The sequence below is a fragment of the Lissotriton helveticus genome, chromosome 3_1 (assembly GCF_964261635.1).
Source record: "Lissotriton helveticus chromosome 3_1, aLisHel1.1, whole genome shotgun sequence".
Lineage (NCBI taxonomy): Eukaryota > Metazoa > Chordata > Amphibia > Caudata > Salamandridae > Lissotriton > Lissotriton helveticus.
This window is the reverse complement of record NC_136061.1, coordinates 1,029,773,804-1,029,796,320: the sequence shown is the minus strand read 5'-3', so window position 1 is coordinate 1,029,796,320 and position 22,517 is coordinate 1,029,773,804. Positions and strand designations below refer to the sequence as shown.

At 43.7% G+C, this 22,517-nt stretch overlaps 1 protein-coding gene across 2 annotated transcripts in view; it reads left to right on the top strand.

Annotated features, from left to right (window-relative positions):
• RAPGEF4 (Rap guanine nucleotide exchange factor 4) overlaps nucleotides 1-22,517 on the top strand; it is a 980,403-nt gene that overhangs the window by 693,799 nt on the left and 264,087 nt on the right. For both annotated transcript variants that reach the window (XM_078681558.1, XM_078681557.1), the window contains 3 exons: nucleotides 11,488-11,671; nucleotides 12,754-12,838; nucleotides 21,651-21,711. In XM_078681558.1, the coding sequence (XP_078537684.1) occupies nucleotides 11,488-11,671; nucleotides 12,754-12,838; nucleotides 21,651-21,711 (330 nt within the window). The remainder of the gene's footprint in view (nucleotides 1-11,487; nucleotides 11,672-12,753; nucleotides 12,839-21,650; nucleotides 21,712-22,517) is intronic.

Below are 22,517 nucleotides of genomic sequence, written 5' to 3'. Positions count from 1 at the left end.
CTACCATTTCAAAGTGATGCCCTTCGGCATGAAAAACGCCCCGGCCACCTTTCTGAGACTTGTGAATAGGGTGCTGGCGGGACTGGAAGAGTTCAGTGCCGCCTACCTGGACGACATTGCAGTGTACAGCCTTCAGTGGGATGAGCACCTGTCCCACCTCTGGAAGGTCCTGACGGCCCTCCAACGGGCCGGACTAACAATAAAAGCCAGCAAGTGCCGTGTCGGTCAAGGGTCCGTGACCTATCTGGGACACCAAGTGGGGAGCGGCCAAGTGGCTCCCCTACAACCCAAGATCGACAAGCCACAGGAGCCCCCTCGGGGTCCCACTGGATCTATTGGGACCAGGACCTCCTGTACAGTGAACAGAAAATCGCCGAGCTGGGGGCCGGCCGAGTGCTAGTCGTCCCCCTCCACTTCAGAGACTTCCTCTTAAATCTGGCACATGATATACCCCTCGCTGGGCACCTGGGACAGGACAATACCTACAGCCGCCTGGTGACCCACTTTTATTGGCCGAAGATGCGCAGCGATGCGTACCACCACTGCCGAACCTGTCCGACCTGCCAAGCCAGTGGAAAGAGTGGGGGGAAAATCAAAGCCCCACTCCAACCGTTTCCCGTGGTGAACACTCCCTTCGAGCGAGTAGGAATCGACATCGTGGGGCCCCTGGATCCTCCAACCTCTCAGGGGCACCGCTTCATCCTCGTACTGGTGGACCATGCCACCCGCTACCCAGAAGCTATCCCCCTCCGGACTATCACAGCCCCCGTAGTGGGCCGAGCGCTCATGGGGATCTTCTCTAGAGTCGGCTTCCCCCGAGAGGTCGTAAGTGATCGGGGCACAAACTTTATATCCAAATATATGCGGTCCCTATGGCAACAGTGCGGGGTCGCGTATAAGTTCACCACCCCGTATCACCCTCAAGGGAATGGACTAGTGGAACGATTTAATAGGACCCTGAAAGGAATGATCAAGGGCCTAGAAGAACCCCTCCGGCGCAAATTGGACGTTCTGCTGCCATGCCTCCTGTTCGCCTACCGGGAAGTACCCCAGAAATCCCTGGGGTTCAGCCCCTTTGAACTATTATATGGACACCCTGTGCGAGGCCCCCTCAGCCTGGTCAAAAAAGGCTGGGAGATGGCCGCCTCCGATGCTCCGCCCGATGTTTTCCGATACCTCTTGACTCTCCGCAACCAGACTCGGAAGTTCCGGGAACTGGCCGAAACCAACCTCAAAGCCAGTCAAGAGGAGATGAAGCGCTGGTATGATGAAAACGCCTCGTCCATTGAATTCGAGCCGGCCCAGCAAGTCTGGGTCATGTCCCCGGTCGACCCCGGCGCCCTCCAGGACAAATGGACGGGGCCCTTCAAGGTGGTGGAGCGCAAGAGCCCCGTCACATACCTAGTGGACATGGAGTCCCCCCGGAATCCCCTCCGGGTCTTACACGCCTACCGGCTCAAGCCCCACTTTGTCCGCACCGAACTGAGCCTATTGTTGGCTACCGATGACGGAGTAGAGGACGACTCCGAGCCTCTACCAGACCTCCTGAGCACCTCCGAGAAAGATGGCTCTGTCGAGGGGGTCTCCCTCTCTCCTACGCTGACACCCAAGCAGCGCCAGGACTGCCAGAAACTGCTGGGTCAATTCGCGACCTTATTTTCCCTCACCCCCGGGGTCACACAGTGGTGTGTTCACGATGTTGACACCGGGGACAGCCCGCCCGTGCGGCACCGAGCCTACCGAGTCCCCGACCGAGTCCGGGCCTGCATCCAAGCCGAAGTTTCCAAAATGCTAGCCCTATGGGTAGTCGAACCCTCGGACAGTCCATGGGCCAGTCCCGTCGTCCTGGTCCCTAAGGCCGCCGCCCCCGGGGTGCCCCCGGAGCTGCGGTTCTGTGTCGACTACCGGTGACTGAATGCCGTCACCAGGACCGACGCCCATCCCATTCCCCGAGCGGATGAACTGATCGACCGCCTGGGAGCCGCCAGGTACCTCAGCACCTTCGACCTCACGGCCGGGTACTGGCAAATCGGCCTCACACCAGGAGCACAAGAACGATCCGCTTTCTCGACCCCGGATGGCCACTACCATTTCAAAGTGATGCCCTTCGGCATGAAAAACGCCCCGGCCACCTTTCAGAGACTTGTGAATAGGGTGCTGGCGGGACTGGAAGAGTTCAGTGCCGCCTACCTGGACGACATTGCAGTGTACAGCCTTCAGTGGGATGAGCACCTGTCCCACCTCTGGAAGGTCCTGACGTCCCTCCAACGGGCCGGACTAACAATAAAAGCCAGCAAGTGCCGTGTCGGTCAAGGGTCCGTGACCTATCTGGGACACCAAGTGGGGAGCGGCCAAGTGGCTCCCCTACAACCCAAGATCGACGCCATCCAGGCCTGGGAGCCCCCCGTCACCCAGACCGCCGTCCGAGCCTTCCTGGGGCTCACTGGATACTATCGGCGGTTCATAAAGGACTATGGGAGCATTGTGGGGCCCCTCACAGAACTAACCTCCAAGAGACTACCCCCGAAGGTGCACTGGACCCCCGAGTGCCAAGTAGCCTTTGAGACACTAAAGACTGCCATGTGCACCGCCCCGGTGCTCCAGGCCCCCGACTACAGCCGAGAGTTCATCATCCAAACTGACGCCTCGGAACACGGCATTGGGGCGGTCCTCTCCCAAGCGAACTCGGAGGGAATCGACCTTCCCGTTGCCTTCATCAGCCGGCGGCTGCTGGCCAGAGAACAACGATGGAGCACCATCGAGAGGGAAGCCTTCGCCCTCGTGTGGGCCCTCAAGAAACTCCGGCCCTACCTCTTTGGCACCCACTTCCGGGTACAGACCGACCATCGGCCCATGCGGTGGTTGATGCAGATGCGGGGCGAGAACCCGAAATTGCTACGTTGGTCCATCTCTCTCTAGGGGATGAACTTCACCGTGGAGCATCGCCCTGGCAACGACCACGCCAACGCTGACGGCCTCTCTAGATTCTTCCGCCTCGGCGAGGAGAATCCCCAAGAAGATGGGTGACTCTCCCCTGCCTTCAGCTGGAGGGGACGTGTGTTGGACCCGGCCTCGTGGCGTGGTCCTACCCCTCCCGCCTGGCGGGCCCCGGGCGACATCGGCCCTCCATCCAGCCCGGGTCGACCCTGGGCACCCCTCTGCACGACCTACAAACCACCAGATCCGCCACCCGGCGGCCCACAACCCCTGACACGGCACCCTCGGGCCGCCCCAGCATTACCGGTCCGGTGCCCACCACAGACCCACATTCCAGGCCCAACGCCATCTTGGGCCATCACGTCACAGACACGTGGTCCCGGCCCAGCCGCGGCCACAGCCCCCGCGAGCCCGCCATCGAGGCACCAAGAACCTCCGGGTGGTAGAGTGGCCACTCCACCAGAGACAAGAGGAGAGGAGTTTCGATGGCTCCCCAACCGTCCCCGGACGCCTGGTATCGATCGCCCTCCAGCCTCCCTGGGCGCTGGCTCCACTCCCCTGCTGGGTGTCTGGACACCATCATCCCGGCACCTCCGACCTCCAGGAGAGAGGGCCCGGACATCAAAGGACTCCAGACCTATATCTGGGCCAGCCCCGGAGGAGGACAGCAGTTGTATCCTGGACTGGAAGCCCTGCTGACGCTGTCACGGCCGACACCAGACAAACTCATCTCCGGTAACCTGAACCATCTGAGAGCCTGCTGGCGCTGCCGCGGCCTACCTTGCTGAACCATCTGAGAGCCTGCTGGCGCTGCCGCGGCCTACCTTGCTGAACCATCTGAGAGCCTGCTGGCGCTGCCGCGGCCTACCTTGCTGAACCATCTGAGAGCCTGCTGGCGCTGCCGCGGCCTACCTTGCTGAACCATCTGAAAGCCTGCTGGCGCTGCCGCGGCCTACCTTGCTGAACCATCTGAGAGCCTGCTGGCGCTGCCGCGGCCTACCTTGCTGAACCATCTGAGAGCCTGCTGGCGCTGCCGCGGCCTACCTTGCTGAACTATCTGAAAGCCTGCTGGCGCTGCCGCGGCTCGAACCCCTCGGAACCCCCCAGCTCGAGGATTGAGAGCTGTGCGTAGGGTATCCCTTCCTCCGCCCAGAGCTAGACTGTCCCGCTACCTACCCCCCTTTTCCGAGACTTTACGGATCCTTCGATCCCTCTGTATATACTGCCAAGAACCAGCAACCTTTACTACCTATAAAAGCTTAAGAACCTGATCTCTTGCGTGGTGTCCGTTTGTAGTGTTGTGATTACTCGGCTGTACGATCCTCGGAGAGGGCCCTCATTCAGGAGGCCCCTCCGTAACGCTCGGCTACTTCTCGAAGGAGAGGTGGACCTAGGGGTGGTCAGTCAGACCTCTTCTGCCTCCCCCGGGGTCGCCTTTCTAACAATCACTATGTGAATTTTGCAGATTGGGTTCTTCCCCTTCAGTACGCCCCAATTTTTTGCTTTCTGGTCACTCGGTTTTGTACTTTTTACTGTTGATGAGTCTCACTACCAGTATCTCACCCCCGTAATAATACGTCTTTGGGACTGCGCTTGTTTACTGTCAGTGTCCACCTTTTAAGATAAGGCTGCAACAATGCACGTGGCTAATACATGTGAACACAGGTGAGCATGTGTGCACACAGGTGTGGGCTGGACGTGGGAGTTTACTGTTGTACACAGCCTTGTAACAGTGCATAGGTAGCATGGTAAAATGGGGACCCTGTGAGAGTCAAGCACTACAATGGGGTGTTTGGTTCCCACTAAGAACAATTGTGGATCTATTACTTGTGGTGGCCACACAACTAATAGTCCAATTTCCAACAGTGTATTTTTACAATATTCCCTAATAAAGGCATACAGCAAAATGCACAGTGACTCCAGTGTTGTATAAAGAAATGTCCTCAATAAAAATGAAAGGCAAAATAATTAGACTGCAAAAGAAGAATTCTATATGACCAGAATGGTAACACAATGCAATTCCACACACAATACATTGGATATGGGAGAGAATGCTACTCACACGGTTCCCTTAGGTTTCGTGAGATGACACTTGAGTTTCGCTTTGGGGCAGTATGAGAGGGGTAGCATTGTGATATGCCTCTGTGATGAGGCCTCACCTCATAGCCTGTTGTATTTTGTATTTATTTGTACAGTCTATCAGGAATATAGTAGGATGTATTTGCTTCCCATTGTTAGGAGGCGGGGCATTCAGACTTTTTGGTTGCTTTGGAATATTTGCAAAAAATGAATTTCCCCCCAATTGTGTTAACATCTGCTCTTTCATAAAATGTGCAATCAAAAGGAGGGGTTTATGTCTGATTATTTCTTCATGTGCCAATGGTAGCATTATGGTGGTGCTTATTAATGTATTGTGTTTTATTGATGCTTCTAATCAGAAATTTTGGTCACAGGGATTATTATGAAGCATGCACTTGAATGTTACAAAAGGTACAGATTGGTTATCTTTGGAGATTAAATTTATGCCCAACGTGTGAAGTACTTCTCATTATACTGTGTACTATGTTTTTTATATTCATTGTACGTTTATGGTCGCATCATGGCCGAAGTAAGTTAATGTAATGAATGATATGTAATGCAAACATTTCCTGTAAGTATTATCATTTGGTAGTCGATCTTCATTAATGGTCTATTGCATGATATTTAGTAACTAGTTTGAAATAATAGTTTGATTTACGACATGAAGGCATTATATAGTTTTAATTACAGTTTGAATTTACCAATGTGAAACTGAACTAAGGGGCTGATTACAAGTGTGGCGGTCTCCTGACTGCCAGATTCGCGGTTGCGCAGCAGTGGCGGTCCACCATTTAGCCAATTAAGACGTCCACTGTTGCATTGGCAGTGAACCGCCTGCTGCGCGAGGGAACAGTTATTCCCTTGCAGTGGCGCAGCTGCACCACAATGCAATATGCTGAGCGGGGACGGGTGCAGTCCCGCTCAGCATATTATGAGTCCCTGCACCGCAAGCCATTTCATGGCGAAGCCCCAGCATGAAAAGGCTGGCGGTGCAGGAACAAGGGGGCCACCATGTCCACCTACTGGGGATACATTTGGAGGGCGGCACAAACTGTGTCTCCCTGTCTGTTTTCCCAAAAAGTTCCAACATGGCATGGACGTCCACGTCTATACTGTACTCGAACTTTTTTGACGTTCCAATTGCTGTGCCTGTTTTCCAGGCACCGCCACTGGAAGGGCAAAGGACCTTCCCATGTTCAACTCGTAATATGGTGGGCAGTCCTTACACAGGTTTGCCGCAGCTGTGCCGACGGATAGCCATGACAACCGACTCAAATTCATAATTGGGCCCTAAGACATTTATAAAGAGAAAAAATATCAGGTTCTGAACATTTCATTTAAATCAGAGCATGGATGAAGGAGGGTGTTGGGTGGACAAACAAAACTTTAACATATAACACATGTACAATAAGCAAAAAACAAATATCCAGGGCTGAGAACTGCACATGCCTTACAAACAAATACAGTTACAGCACATTATATAGTAGACACAAGTTGACATCAAATAGTCTGATTTTGTTTTTGTTTTTTTCAGACAAAATGGTTCAGACTAGTTGATTGAAACGTTCAAATATTAACAGGATTGTTAGGCCTGGCTTGTCCAGCAGGTTTATCCCTAGACTTTTTGCTTTTGTGGCCTCCTGTTTCTGACCTGTTTTTGTTGGTTTTATGACTCGGGGCACTTTACCACTGCTGATCAGTGCTAAAGTGCAAATGCTCTCTCTGTAAATTGTTATGATGTATTGGTGATTCCATCATTGTCATATTTGATTTATTAGAAAGTCCCTAGTACAGTGCACTATGTGTGCCCAGGGCCTGTAAATTAAATGCTGATAGTGGGTCTGCAGCACTGATTGTGCCACTCACATAAGCAGCCTGTAAATGTAACTCAGGCCTGCCATTGCAGAGCCTGTGTGCAGGTACTGCCATATCAACCTGGCAAGTGCAACCACTTGCCAGGCACTAACCTTCCCTTTTCTTATATGTGAGTAACATCTAAGGTAGGCCCAAAGTACCCCTGTGGGCAGGCTGCAGTGTAGGACATGCCCTGATGTGTGTGGCATGTCCTGATAGTAAAATACTGCCAATTTCGTTTTTCACTATTGAAAGACTATCTGATAGAATGGGAGTTTATTTATAACATCTTATAAATATAACTTCGCATTGGAACAAGATAGAAATATGGAGTTTAATATGCCTGAACTCAAAAATGCATCTTTTAGTAAAAATTATTTTTATATTGTGTGTTTGAAAAACCACTTTTAGAAAGTGGATATTTTCTTGCTAAGCCATCCTGTGTGCCTCTGCTGGTTTGTGTATTGACTGTCTGGCTTTGGCGTGACAGGGACTGGGGATTTGCATTCTCTCAGACAGCCACCGGGGTGGGGGCTGGTTGATGTGTGTCCGGCCTTTCCTGAATGAGTCAGGGCTGGGCTGAATATGCCCGGTCTGCATTTAGAGTGGTGGGAGGAGATTTTCCTTGCACCTGAATAGGCCCTGTCTGCCTTATACAATGCTGTCGCCACCTCCTGCCAGGAAGCTGCACCACAGAGGACATAACTGGTTTTGGCTGGGCAAAGAGCTTCTCTGCCACCAGAGAACAAAGACATTTGTGCCATAAAAAGAGGGGCCCAGACCCCTGAACGTTAGATCACTGCTGAACTAAGGAACCTGCCAGGAAGAAGAAACGGGAAAGGTGAAGGTGGAGCACTGCCCCTATGCTGTGTACTGTTGGGGTTGGCCAGCAGTGGTTGCTTCTGTCTTGTGCAGGGAAAGGATTTGGCTGTGCTTTCATCAGCCTGCTGTTAGAGTTTTCTCCAAGGGTTTTAAGTTGAGCTTGCCTCCTGTCGGAAGTCTTAGGGATAGAAAAGACTTCAAACTTTACTTCTGAAAATCAAGATGAAACTCTGCCAAGGAGAAGAGCTGGAGAAACTAAAGGAGGAGTACTGCCCCATTGCTGTCTGCTGTCTGGGGCTGGCCTGCAGTGGCTGTTTCTGCCTAGGAGAGGAACTGTGTGTGTATCCTCCTTGCAAAGTGTCCCCAAGAGCTTGAAGTGGAGCTTCCCCCCTGTTCAAGAGGCTTGACGAACAGCAAAGACCTCACGATCCTTCTGGGCATCATCTCTGGAGCCGCTGGTTTCAGTTGCTGCAGAAGAAAAGGGCAACCGACTCTGTCACTGAGTCCGTCGCAGGATTCCGTATCCTGAAGGCACCACAGAGAGCTCTGCCTCGTTTTGCAACATAACCCTGGTCTCACCAACTGCGTCAACAAGCCGATGCTTACACCGAGTTCCGTGGGCACCGCACTTCGCACCGCTTTGCTACGCGCTGCACAGATGTCACCGGCCCGTCGCTGCCCTACTCACACATCAACCGGCTGCATCGCCACACCGTGATCTCTCAGCACCACATCGGATGCCGTCTCTCCCTGCAACGCAAACCTTGGTCTCACTGACTCTGTCAACAAGCCGCTGCCTGCACCGAGCTGTGAGGACACCACACGCTGCAAGGCTTCCATCTCACAGTGCAACCGCGACAATTGTCCCGACCGACTCGCATTGGCGCGTTGGCCGCAACAAGAAAGATACTGTCTCCGAGTCTGTCAACGCTTTAGCTGACCTGTACCGACACGGTTTGCTGGCTGTGTTAGACTCTGTCATGTTCAGTATCATGGTAGCCCCGACTGGAGCTACTGAGTCGGAGGAACTGTGTTTTCACGTTATTCCTGCAATTTAAAGGTTATTTTGCACAGTAACTATTTTTACAGTGTTGTATGTTGGATTGGTGTCGTTTTTGGTCTTGTGTTGTTTAGATAAAGTTTTCTTATTTTGCTAAACTGGTATGGTGTCCCTTTGGAGTGTTTTCACAGTGTTTATGTATGCATGCCTAAATGTTTTACACACTGCCTCTGAGATAAGCCAGTCTGCTTGGGCCAAGCTACCAGGGGTGAGCAGGGGTTATTTTAGAAGTGTATCCCTCTTACCCTGACTAGGAAGAAGGGTCCCTGCTTGGGCAAAGGTACCTACCTCTACCAACTAGAGACCCCCATTTCTAACAATGATCACAATTGTTCTACAGCAGATATAGTCTGAAACTATAGCTGGATGCAGCATGCAGATGGAGTGCTTAGAAATCATTTTGCCAGCAAGTTCCAAATAGGGCAGAGTTCTGTGGTGATCTTATTCTGCACTAAGTATTATAGTATCCTCTTTACACTTTTATTATTGATTTTTTATGTTCCTTTAAAGCATTACCTCTGAAAAGGACTTAATAGTTTGGCATTGTGCACATTGCGTCTTGCAGGTTTGAGCTTCGAGATTAGTCAAGCTCTACTAAAGGAAGCTCCTGTGGAAAAACTTGGAAAGTCTTGGCTTCCTTCTTTCTTCGAACAGCTGCATTAGGGTGTTGTGTTATCTTGGATGAAAACTTTTGTCTTCTACACCTGCGGTGCCTTTCTTAGAGTCTTACGATCTTCAATAACTTATTTTACAGTTTTTACTGAAAATGCCAGCAGCTCAGAATTGCAGCAAATCAACGTATGTTCATAGCATACTCACTGCACTTCATGAAGACTTTCATGTCTTAGAGGTGTTTCTTGAGTGAACTCGGTAATCACTTAAGCTACAATGTCAAACGTTTTGTGGGCCTTCTTTTGCATAACTGCATGTCTTACTGCAAGTCAGTTTTGACGCCACTACTGAGGAATGTTCTTCAAAGCAGAATTACAGGTCAAATCATGAGTTTTACAGCACAGTAAGAGATATTTTGATTTGTTTCTACTGATGTTCAAAGTACAAATACATTTGCTGTCATCTTCTAAAAGCAGAATGAAGCTCCTCAAATAGTTGGTGGTGAACTCTGTATTTTTTCAGTTTAACTTGTGAGACAGGGCACTGTCTTTTTCTATTCCTGATGCTAGGTCAATATGTGAAATTGCTAATGGAATTGCCATATGTATCGACGGACATCATCTTCCAACACACATGAACCCTTTTCCCTCATTTAAAAGTAAGGGTACCACTGAGTTTACAATGATAGTGACTCAGTTGGTTCTTTAATTGCAAATCCAGTGCCTGCATTCCACCTACCACATGGGTTCTTTTGTAACATCATCAGAATCCTTGTCCTATTTAGTATATGGCTTCTAGCGTATATTTTCCCAGATACGAAGAGGATAAATGAAAATAGTTCCCCAACATAGTGGGAGACATTCATTGTTTGATTTTTGGAGAACAAGAAAAATAATTCTCAGTAGTCCTCCATGGCTGGTGGTTGTTCTAGCACAACATTTTGCAGAGACTGCCCCCTCCCCCTTGTCAATGGAGTCACTTTTGCCACAACATCCATGCTACAGCAGGGGAGATCTCTATGCTTAGCATTTGATTTGCTGTGGGGTCAGGGCAGTCTGTTCTTTGCACACCATGCAGTTGGATGGACAGACTGCCATCATTTAAATGTCCTCTTTGTGTCCTTTGATTGTTTGTTATTTTCTTATATGTACTTCATTTAATCCAGGCAAAGTGAACATGAGCAGAGAAAACATTATGGATAGTGATCTAAACTTCTAAGATTGGACTGCTCCAAAACACTTTGGCATGAATTATCTGCCTTTTACAGTAGAAAGTGCTAAAATTCCAAGTGAAACAGTACAAAAGCTACAGCTATTTTAACCGTAGAAATGCTTTATTTGTTTTATCATCAAGACATGTCAGTCTTTCAAACATGAGTGACGTGAGTGGCAAAATAAAGGAAATATTATTTGTCCTTTATAATTCCTAATGATACTCATTAAAAAGTGTCTAAATTCCTTGTGTCCATTAACACAAGATGTGATCAAATGCTACAAACATCTACTGCGTTTTGAAGAAATTACATTTTTGTAATTTTAGACTTACCTTGGTCACTGTTTTGTTATGACAAATCTTTCAGCCTACAACTTTTTTGACCAATGAACGAGATAATAAAAGCTTGCTGTGCTTTCATAATGTGGTAAAGATAAGAAGCTGTTGATGATTTTGCAGCTGTCACTGTAATTTGTGAAATGCATATTTTGTTCCTTGTGTTTGTATGTTGTTATGTTGTACATTGATGAGATACAATTAAACATGTTTCAGGAAATCTATATATCTTACAATTACTTAGTTCAGACTGTAGAGAACTTGACAATTCTCCAACATTTCATGTTTCTTTATACTTTAAGGCACATACCACTCGCTCTGCCAATCCCTGTACTGGAAAACATTTGCATCTCATACATGAATGATTAAGTGGTAGCAAACATTTCTAACAACTTAAAGAGAGTTATTGGAAAAGTGTGACACAAAATATTCACTCTGCGCATACGTTTTTGATGTGATATATAGGATGTGGCCAGTATACAGAAAAACTTGGAGACGAGAAACATTAGGTTTGTGGCTAGAGAGACTTTCCACATTCTAATATCCTGTGTTTTTTTTATCATGTCTTTCCCCAGTGGATCAAGAATACCATTTCCAAGACAAATATCTTTTTTATCGCTTCCTTGATGATGAACAAGAAGATGCCCCAATGCCATCTGAGGAAGAGAAGAAGGAAAGTGATGAAGAGCTCCAAGATACATTTCTATTATTGTCTCAGATCGGACCAGATGCTCATATGAGAATGATATTGAGAAAACCGTGAGTGTTATTCAGAATGTGTTATTTTACAAGGGTTCCTTTGCTTTCTGCTACTAAAGAAATATTATCTAATAATATATTTTTAGCAGACTGCACACAAGCCCTTCAAATCCTAGCACTCTCTTCCACTCACTAGTTTTTATTCTTTGAACAATGTCTAATATTATTTGAATTTGATTTTCCATTTCATTGCCACAGTGTACTCTTTGAGCAGTAAGCATGCTCGATTGTTTTTTACTTGCATTGCTATTTTTCTCTAGATAGTCCTAGGATATGGATATGTTTTGCTGATTGTGGAATTCATTGTTGTTTGACATATTACTCAGACAACTAGCCATGGTGTTTGGGGTTCTGAAATTGGGATGACTAAAATATTTAAATGATCAGTTGCTTAACCTCAGCTACCAATTTTTCAAGTTATGTTTCATGTCGATGTGTAATATTTTAGAACACTACTACTAAGGAAATTTAAATTCTTACTGGCACCTACTGCTCATGCATTTTGGTGAATAATTTGAAACGTTCTGTTCCAAATACCATATGTTTGAAACATTCAATGAGAAACATAACACATTTACCTCAATGCATTTTACATTTAGTTTGAACCGGTTTAAAAAAAAAAAAAAAAGATTTAAATGCTTCTTTATTTACAACCATGACCTCATCACAACTCTGACGTTGACCAATACATTGTCTTGCCTTTAGTTCAGTGAGGAAGAATTACTGTTCTAACACCAGATCTAGTCAATTTATATTCTCAGATCAAGTTCTTGTAATGTATTATGAAGTAATAGTCGCAATTTGTTTTTCAAAAGAAAAAGCCTTAAAAAAATAATTTCTTTTGTTGGTGGTTGCTATGAATTGCACAATCACAATTTAAAAATGTAAAAATCTTTAAGCAATTGAACTTACTTTTTTATCGGGAATTTACTGAAATTATAGACTATTAGGCTGATTATCAGTCCACTTTTTAGATTCAGTTGATCATTGTCTTTTCTGTCAAAATAATCATGTTGCTGTTCTGACAGTCATAGCTTTGTTCCATTTAAATTACTTTCCTTGTTATTTCTTTCTCTTCATAGTCCTGGCCAGAGAACTGTTGATGATTTAGAAATCATATATGAAGAACTCCTTCACATTAAGGCCTTATCTCACCTTTCTACCACGGTACGTGTTGCTCTCAGAAAGGTTGCCCATATCAAGGACAGGTAGGGCAGCAATACTGATATAAAATGTATAAAATCAACTTCTAACTTGTGTTTTCATTTATCAACTACTGAGGGCAATAAGTAACCCAATTATATTTGTCCTATTACAACTTTAAAATATATAGTTTATATCACATCTTAGATAATTCTGCCTATCCATCTTCAAGTATATGTACATTTCAACTGGACAAATTGCAATACCTGTCTCATGTACTGAGCCTCATTGCTTATTTGTTTCTTCCTTAGTGGTTCAAACACTGCCAACCGCTGAGCAAACCCTGTCCATAAGCATGTCTTAAAGACTCTTTAGTTTCCCAGAAAGTAGTTGCATGACAAGTTATTTTTGCTCTGTCACGCTTTTACACCCAGGAAAGGGTGGCAACTTTACAACTAACTGTTACACTGAATTATATTCTGTTTTAGTGATGTTTGCTTAGCCCATGACCTCCACATCAGTGTCAGACTCAATATATTGGAGCCAACCACTTTTTAAAGTAATATAATTTTCTTAATTCAAATATTGTTTTTAGTAATATTAAGAGATGAAGCCGGTTCTAGGTTACATTTTGAAAATACATAAATATGTGACAAAGTCCAAAACAAAGGTACTAAATACCAAATTCCGGTTTGCGTTAGGAAGTTGAAATATAAAAAATGAAACCCCTGATTACCAAAGTTGTTTATGTGAGTAAGTGTGATTTACTCCTCAAAGTTCCAAAGTAATTTCAGCCTAATTCAGCAATAAATCAAAATCACTCACAGTCGAAACTGTGTAAATTGATGCTTCAATCATTAAACCTCGAACTAATTGCTGTCAGTTAAATCTAATATTTAAACTTCATAATAGCGTAAACATTTGCAATAGTACTATGTTCTGTTTTGTTTGTTAACTGTATTCTCTACATTTTACAATTATTTTTCAAATTAATAGCTGATGGCTTCCTTTGATTTTACTTTTCTGTCTCTGTCTGGTTGCTCTAGGTCCCAAAAAATCACCAGCCACCATCACACACTTTAGCAGAGCAGGCATTATGCTTCTTTTTATTCACAAGGTGCACAATACATATACCTTTGGGGCCTTTATACATTTGGTACATCTCACATGTATTATTAGTACATTTGTTGCATTTGGTACAATGTACATTTGGGAAATACCCCTCCCAATACAGTTCTCTATCTTTCTTTGCAATGCTTCAAAGCACCCTAACTATCATCTCTAGGAAACAATTATTAACAAGCATTGGCAAAGCCAATGGGTCTGGCATTCTCTGCCAGCTTTTTAACAATTCTAGTTTTGTTTTGTCATGGATTTAGCAAAACCTTATTGTTGTGGAAGCTGCTGGGCCCTTGTCTTTTTTTTCTCCTTTTTAAAAAAATTTTTTATTTTTAGTTTGCCACTATAAGTTAAATGCCATTAGCTGAATACAAATATGATAAATCATTTATAAATTTATAAAAGGGAAAATAGGAATTAAATATCTTATTTCAGCATTTCATATCTGATAAAAAATATAGCGTTATAATGTTATTGGGTTGGTTTGAGGACACCAAAAACAAATACTAGTGATTAAGGATAAGGCTAAGCTATTGTTTTTCCATTTGTAGATGGGGTCTAAATACGTTTCCCTAATTCTTTAGCCCTCCATCCTTTCCTTTCATATAAGCCCTTGTCAAGATTATAAGTAGCTAAAAGCCGTGAGAGCCACCACTGAAATGTAGTGGGGCTCGGATCCAGCCAGGCTGGAGCTATACATATTCTTACGACTGCCATAACTGTGAAGACAAATTCTCGATGCGCCTCAGGGACTCCTTCCCTCGTAATCCCTAATAATATTAAATCTAGTGTAAGCCTTATTTTGATCTCATGAATTGCATCAGGACATTTTCTATGGCCATCTTTCAAGACTCTAAGACTGGACATGATGCAAACATATGGGTGATATTAGCCTCAATGCTACGACATTGGGACAAAGTACCCCTTCTGTGCCACCTCATTGAGCAATCTTAGCTGGCATGTATTATAATGAGAATATTGTCTTGTAGTGCTGTGCTTGTAACCCAGCAGATCTCAATATGGAGTGGCCTCGTGCAAGTGAGTCAAGAAACTCGGCCCTGTCAATACCTAGCCTTTGCTCTCATTTCTCACGATGTTTCTCCAAATTGTCAGCAATCAATGACCTCAATCCTCCATATATCTGGGTAATAGTACAGCCCTCTGGGTCCCTTATCACCTCTATCACGGGTTCTCTAATAAAAACCCTTTCCCCACCTTTTTCTTTCATGATATAGCTCCGAACATGTAGATATTAAAAAATGTATTTCCGATCAACATTAAAGGACCGCCGAACCTTCTCAAATGATGCCACTTCATGTGAATCAAGGAGATCCTAAATTTTCCCCACACCTAGGGCATTCCAGCACTGCATAACCCCGTCAAGGAATATTTCCTGGGAATAATGGATTTTCCATTTTCAAACAGTGGAGTATAAAAATTCATTCTTCCCAACCCAGACAGAAAATGCCACCCCTAGGGTCTTACATTTGACGTTTTTATGGTAGTTAGGTTCACTGTACTTCAAATGCCAATTAGAGGCCTTTTTCCCTAATAACAATTCATATATATCTGGGGGGGCATCACTTCTCCACCGAGCCACCACCCTTCCTCCCAAAAGTTCCTGCATATATTGGATTACTACTGCCCAGTAGTAAATGTTTACGTCTGGGACAGCCCATCCCCCCTTTCCTTAGGGAGGAACATACATTTTAACGCCTTTCTGCTCTTTCCATGCACCCATATAAACTTATTGACTATCTTTCCATCCCCTTAAACCGTTGATTTTGAAACTCTAAAGGACTAGTCCTAAAGAAATACAAAAACTTTGAAAGAACTATTATTTTAATGATGTTGCATCGTCCCAGGACTGACAGGTGCAGATTATTCAGCATATCTAGATCTTTCCTCCCTTTTTGAATTGCAGGGGCCATATTTTCCTCTACAGTTTTGCCCAGTTCGGATTTTATAATGACCTCTAGATAAACTGCAGATTTCATCACTTGTGGATCCGACAGACAGGTTCAATGATTTATCATACTTTGAGTTCCCTCCCAACTAAGCAGATAACTTGAAACTGCCCCAAACTGTTTGCCTCATTCTCAATCTCCCTCAGGGCTACATGGGGGTTAGGTGTCATTACAGCCAGGTCATCCGCATGCCCCAATATTTTGGTGTCCCAACCTTGGAGCCGTATAGGTTGGATTATCACGTTGGCTTTTATTTTATAGATTAGGGGATCTATATAAAACACATATAGAAGGGGATGTAAGGACACCCCTATCTTGTCCGCCGAGTAATAAGTATAGGATCAGTTTGCCCTCCCATTAATCTAAGCTGGGCCCGTGGAGCTCTATAAAGTGTCTGTAGTGCCTCGATAAACCCCTTTCTAATCCTCACTCTCTCAAGACAGGCCCATAAGTACTCGCAGAAGATCCTATCGAACGTCTTCTCAGTGTTGAGTAGAATGAGTGTCACTGACGTTCCATTGAATAGAGTAATCAGTCTACGTATATATTATTGGCTGTACCTCTGCCCGGGATAAACCTGTGTTGTCTTGGGGATATCACCTTCCCTATGATACCACTCAGCCGATAAGCCAATATTTTAGAAAATATTTTTGTGTCGCTATTCATAAGGCTTATGGGCCGATAAGTACCCATCGCTTCTGGAGGTTTACCTTTCTTTTGGAAGAGAACAATGTTAGCCCAGGCCCATTAATCGAGGGGGGCTCTCTTTTCTGCACTTGACGAATAACATAAATTAGGTCGGTCCCCAGAGCTGGAAAAAACATTTCATAAAATTCTAAAGGAATTTGATTGGGCCCCACTGCTTTACCAGAGGGGAGTTCTTTCAGGGCACTTTGGATCTCTTCTGCTAAAAATGGGGCATCAGGGGATTCCACGTCCTCTTGTGAAAATTGTTCAATCTGAAGTACCTCTAGATACTCTTTTATATGCCTCCCATCTGGGTGTCCCTCTGCATATAGTTTCTCATTATATCTATGGAACTCCTCCTGTATATCCCTAGGATTGGATACTAGTTCACCCTTTTAATTCTTAATTTCAAGGATCCCACCCCAATTGTTTTCTGTCTTGTCGCTGTAGCCAATAAATGCCCCACTTGCTCACTATATTCGTAACAGTTTTGCCTCCAGACCATATATTTTTCTGCTGCTCTTGCTGCCATAATCTCGCTGTCGGATGCTTTTGCAATGGTGAGTTTCTGTGAAATTCCCTCAATACATAAGCCATTACCTGTGTCCCTGACCAATTCTTCTTCTATATCCGCCACCATACTATACATCCTATTTAGGTGCTGGGAAGAAAACATGCTGGGCCCTTGGATATTGGCTAAAAGCAACATTTTGTTTTGGTCTCAGAAAAGCACACACATGCCGTAGTACTTCCTGCCACTGAAGGGAACTACTTTGTGTGTGGCTGCACAGCTTGTGAAAGGCCAGCAAAGCGCAACTCACAGGAAAGAAATAAAGAAGAAAAGAAAGAAAGAGGAAGAAAGAACAGGAAAATGGAATGAAGGCAAGAAAGAAAAAGGTAACAGGAAAGGAAAACAAAAGAAAGGAAAGAAGTAAGCAAAGATAGAAAGAGGAAAGGAAGATGCAAAGAAAGAGGAACGAGAGAAGCACAGAAAGAAGGAAAGAAAAGGGAGAAGAAATGACAGACAGACAGACATACTTGCAAAGATATAGCCCCCTCATGAGCTTATATTCAGAGTTTATGTGAGCTGCCGGCCTGGTATGAAAAGGTAGCAGTCAGATAAACAAAAGCCACATCAAAATTAATTTACAACAGAATTGGCAGGAGACAGGAACTGATTATGATGAAATCTGATAGAAAGTATCCTGCTCTCACGTCAGGCTGTACAAACAGGGACAACACTAAAGTAATAATAAAATAAAAAAAACAGAAACACTGGCATTGAAGGGAACTCCTTTGTGTGCGGATATGCTTCTTGTGAAAGGGCTTAATGTAGTTGCTCAAATTGAAGGTACCCAGTGGCTGAAGTAGGCAGACCTTTTACTCCATGCTGTATGCTGTAGTGGGTGGAAGCAAAATGTGAATGACACAACAACAGACCAATGGATGAAGAAAGATGGCTGAACGCCCTTTTAAATAAGTATATGATATATATAATTTTAGTAAAATTAAAGGGTTTTTACTAACACCAGACCTAGAAAACGATTGCCACAGTGGAAAGTAATTCGCAAATGCCTAGTAAATGCACTCCAAAATCAAGTTAACTATAGTAAAAAAACTCTTCTTTAATAAAAAATGCTAAAATGTTTGCTGATAATATTCTTCCTTTTAATGCTTTAATGTTCAATACTTATGAGGTTGCAAACAATGTCATTACATCAGCTCATTTTGGCTTTCTTGTACTCTGTTTTGGATGTTTATGTAAGTCACAATGCGCATGCTTTGACTTTGTATGGAGGAAGATAACCTTTAATTACCACTAATCTGCAACTAGGTAGCTTTTGATTATTGAAATAACAAAGTTCTACATTCCTATTATGTACAAGCCAAATGTCTATCTGAAGTAATTAATACACAGCTCAAAGTGTAATCTAAGCATAGCTGGGCACCTCTAAAGACTCTGAGACTTTAAAATAGGATTGCCGAACATACATCAAGAAGGAAGGAATTGATGCCAGATTTCCAAGATATCCACGTAAATTAAATGTACATACAATTTATCTAAACAGATCTAATTTACAGAGTCAATGGAAATTATACAAATATGGCACGGATCTAGCCCTCCTGTGGCTGGTTTGGGCAACGTTAAATTGAGAAAAAGCTGCAAAAGTGTAACGCATTTAAGAAAGGGTACCCTTATTGTGAATGTGTGAAAAATTACCTGAATGAAGTCACCAACGTGAACACTACTGTTTTGAGCTTAAGAGTTCAGATACTCTCTGAATGTTTTCTTGACCTAAGAAACAATCTAAAGAGCAGCTGGCAATTGCTGGACACAGGCATACAATCAGTTCATCTCACAATTCTTCTCTCTCCAAGAGAAGTGTTTTAAGACGAAGGAGCCATGAGGTTATGCCACAGCAAGGAGCAAGACACTGTTTCGAGGTCATATGTGTCAAACGTAAGAACACGTGAGTAGATTTGCCCATTACCTCAGGGTCATGGTCATTTATGTCCGATAATATCAGTATTTTAGGTCAGTCATCATATTATATGACTATCTACTAAAATAAGTAAAAATGTACCATGGACAAAAAAACTACATGAATTGTTCTGAAACTGTCAAGTTGCGTCTAAGGATCTCTGGGAGTACTTTCATGTATTTCAATGCCTTAGATGTCTTTTTTAAATTTTTATTAGCCATAAGTATAATTCAGAAAGCAAGCACATAGGGAAATGCCCTTAACCTAATTCAGAAAAAGAAAGGGAGCACAAGAGAACACAAAAAAAGAACTCACATTATGTAGACAGTGAAAGAAAAACAAGAATAATCATGAACTTATAGATATCTTGGTAAACATAAAATCAAGCAAAATTCGTATATAACAGAGTTCTAGTCCCACTGAATACCGGACCACACCCGTTTAAATTTTCGCCAATAGTGTGGGCCTCTAGCTTTGGCAAGAGCCATCTCCATTTCGTATATTTCATGGAGCAGGACCCAGAATTAATTAATGCTAGGACCTGTTTTTTTAATCCAAGCACGAGCAATGCACAAACGGGCAGATACAATTAAGATTGATACAAATGATCCCAAAAGACAACCTCGATCCTTAGATGTCAGACATATGACGCTATCCAAAATGGCTATGCAAAATGGTGACTACTCATTCATATACGCTTATTAATACACACATTTCACAATGTCAACATGTGACAGAGAACATACTAAAGGTGTCCGCAGACAAAATGTATCAATTTCTCATTGACTCATGACTGTTGACACACAAATTTATGATGCCATGCCAGCCTCCCACCTCTGTGGTACATTAACTTATCTGTGTTGTTTTGCCTATGATATTATGACTTTATTATTGACTGAAACACACTTACCCCATCAATCACAACTATATTGCGTCATCGATTACCAACTTACTATATTCAAACACTATGCATCTGATTATCCACTACAATGTATTTAATTTTGTCTCACAAGACCGCAAGCTTTGTGAACAGTGCGCTGCGCTTAAATATGCTCATTGTCACCTGCGCCCTAGTTTAAACCCCTCTGTTCTCACTTATGCATCAAACTGAATTCAGTATTCATGAATCACTGCACAATGCTTGGCACTGTTAACACCACTTATTTATGCATGGACATGGACAATATTTCATAGTAAATAATTATTGCCCCTGAACTCTGACACACCTCACATCGTCACATCCCAGCAGGTAGTATTTCAACTCTCTGCAGGAGCTATCATATAGCTAATTCACTAAACCTTGTCTCTGTTATCGGAGTACCCACTTTCATGAATGTCACTAATATCACAACAACTCGTGCCGCATAGGTATTAGGAAATGCATGCTTATTTTGGAATCAATCACCAATCACATTATCTTCATGGGTTCAATTACTAGTTTGAATACAATAAATCAATAATATATTTGAACAGACTTGAAATAGCTCTATGTCCCATATATCAGAGCAAAACACAAGTCAGCTGTCATCACCTTGCTGTTTATTATTCATGGAATATAGAATATTGTATCCTTAACAATACTATTGTGTTAAAGATTTGTAAGTTCCAGAAAGGGAGCTAAACCGAGAGTCCAAATATCAACAGTTCTGCACGCTCTTTGGGTTTTAGTATCAAACACATTGGAATGCCTTCAGAAACAGTTATTTTATAACAAGCGTCAGTGGTAGTGCCAGCGCAGATCCTGTTGACTTCATCAACAAACCTTTGGCTTGCCTCTGTGGAATCTTCTGGCAAGGTTGTCATAGGAGCTCAAGTAGAACATTTATGAAAATGTACAAAATCATTCTGTCTTGTTACGTTAGGTTATGTTAGTGATGTCTGTGGCCCCTTGGTGATCTACGATGCCAACAAGTGTTGATCGTAGATCTTATAGACATTACTTTCAAGTGATGAAGAATAGGTGTGCTCTTCTAGTTTTGGAGTAGACTTTTTTGAGTGTCAAGTGTGTCATAAACATAATATTTATAGTGAAGAATTGAGGGCTCAGATTGGTTGGCTAGCTGTATCATGGACAGTGCCTTGCTATCAATTTAATGTATTATTAATAGTTAACATACTGTGATCAAGACATGCAAACGTTTCAGGGCATGCATTCTTCAGTTACTAGAGACTTCTTAACTTACAACCATGTAGGCAAAGTTATAGACTGAAACACACAAAAGGTGATGGAAGGAATGCCTGCAATAAGTCTAACCACTGGCAATCACTCAGGTAGCATTTCAATGCATCGTTCTTTAGCCCATCATGCCACCTCAGTTTGGATTCAGCCATATGCAAATCACTCTTTACCATGCTCCTGTAAGACAGTCCAGTCAGAACTGCCAGGCTAGGTTCCCCTTGAACCAGATTACTAGCAACCCAAGACAGGTTTCTTCCGGGTGGACCACGGGTGTGGAGGGGTGATAGATCAGCACAACGCATGGTCAATTATAGTCCTTCAATGTGAAGAGCAGTCGAATGTAGATGCCAAGAAACATTACATGAATTATTAATCAAAGTTTTGCAAATGCTATCTTTTAGGTCAAGCGGGAACTTGCTGGTGTTCTAATATTTGAATCTCATCCCAAAGCAGGAACAGTTTGTAAGTATTAACATTTTAATTATACATTTTCAAAATAAGAGAAAATGAAATGATGTTGCCGGAAGACTTTCAATATTCTACAAGGACTTGTAGTACAGCCACATGCTACCAAAAGAGCTTTACAGTAACCACAAATAAAATATAAATATTGAATTGGCATGTATGATCTCAAACCTTGCCAGGGAGCAAGAGAGTTTTACATGACCTTTCACATATTATAATTGTAGATATCAGTAAACTTAGAGATTTGCCCAGACTAATAGCTAATTGCAGTCAAGCACCAAGGCCTGGAGTCAGGGCCAGGTCCCCTGAATTAAAGTCAACACCCTAACTGCTCGTTGTAAAGGCACTCTTGACCTTGAAGACTTACCTTTTTTAGCAATATCATTCTCACATCAGTTTAAATAAAGTAAATAACAAGTTACATTCCCAGGGTCTGATTCACCGAGCTTTTGTCCATGAGTAGATGTAATATAATCATGGAAATTCAGGAGTAAGACAGGATTTATCCGTGAATACGTCACTCTTACTAACAGTAAAATTAAGCAAGATAGTTACTACACTTGATATCACATGTTGCAACATGCAAATGAAGCCAAAGTCAACTGAAGGTCAGTCAGCACTTCTTCACCAAGATGAACTCCAACAAATGGAAGAGGTGAGGATGTATGAACACTTGGACATCTCCTCGCCGCACCTTCTCTCAGCTGGCAGTGGAGCAGAAATAAAGCACTCCAATGGGATATGAGCATTATATTCTGTTATGTATCTTAGTCACCATTCCTGCTTCTCCTCTAAACCTGTGC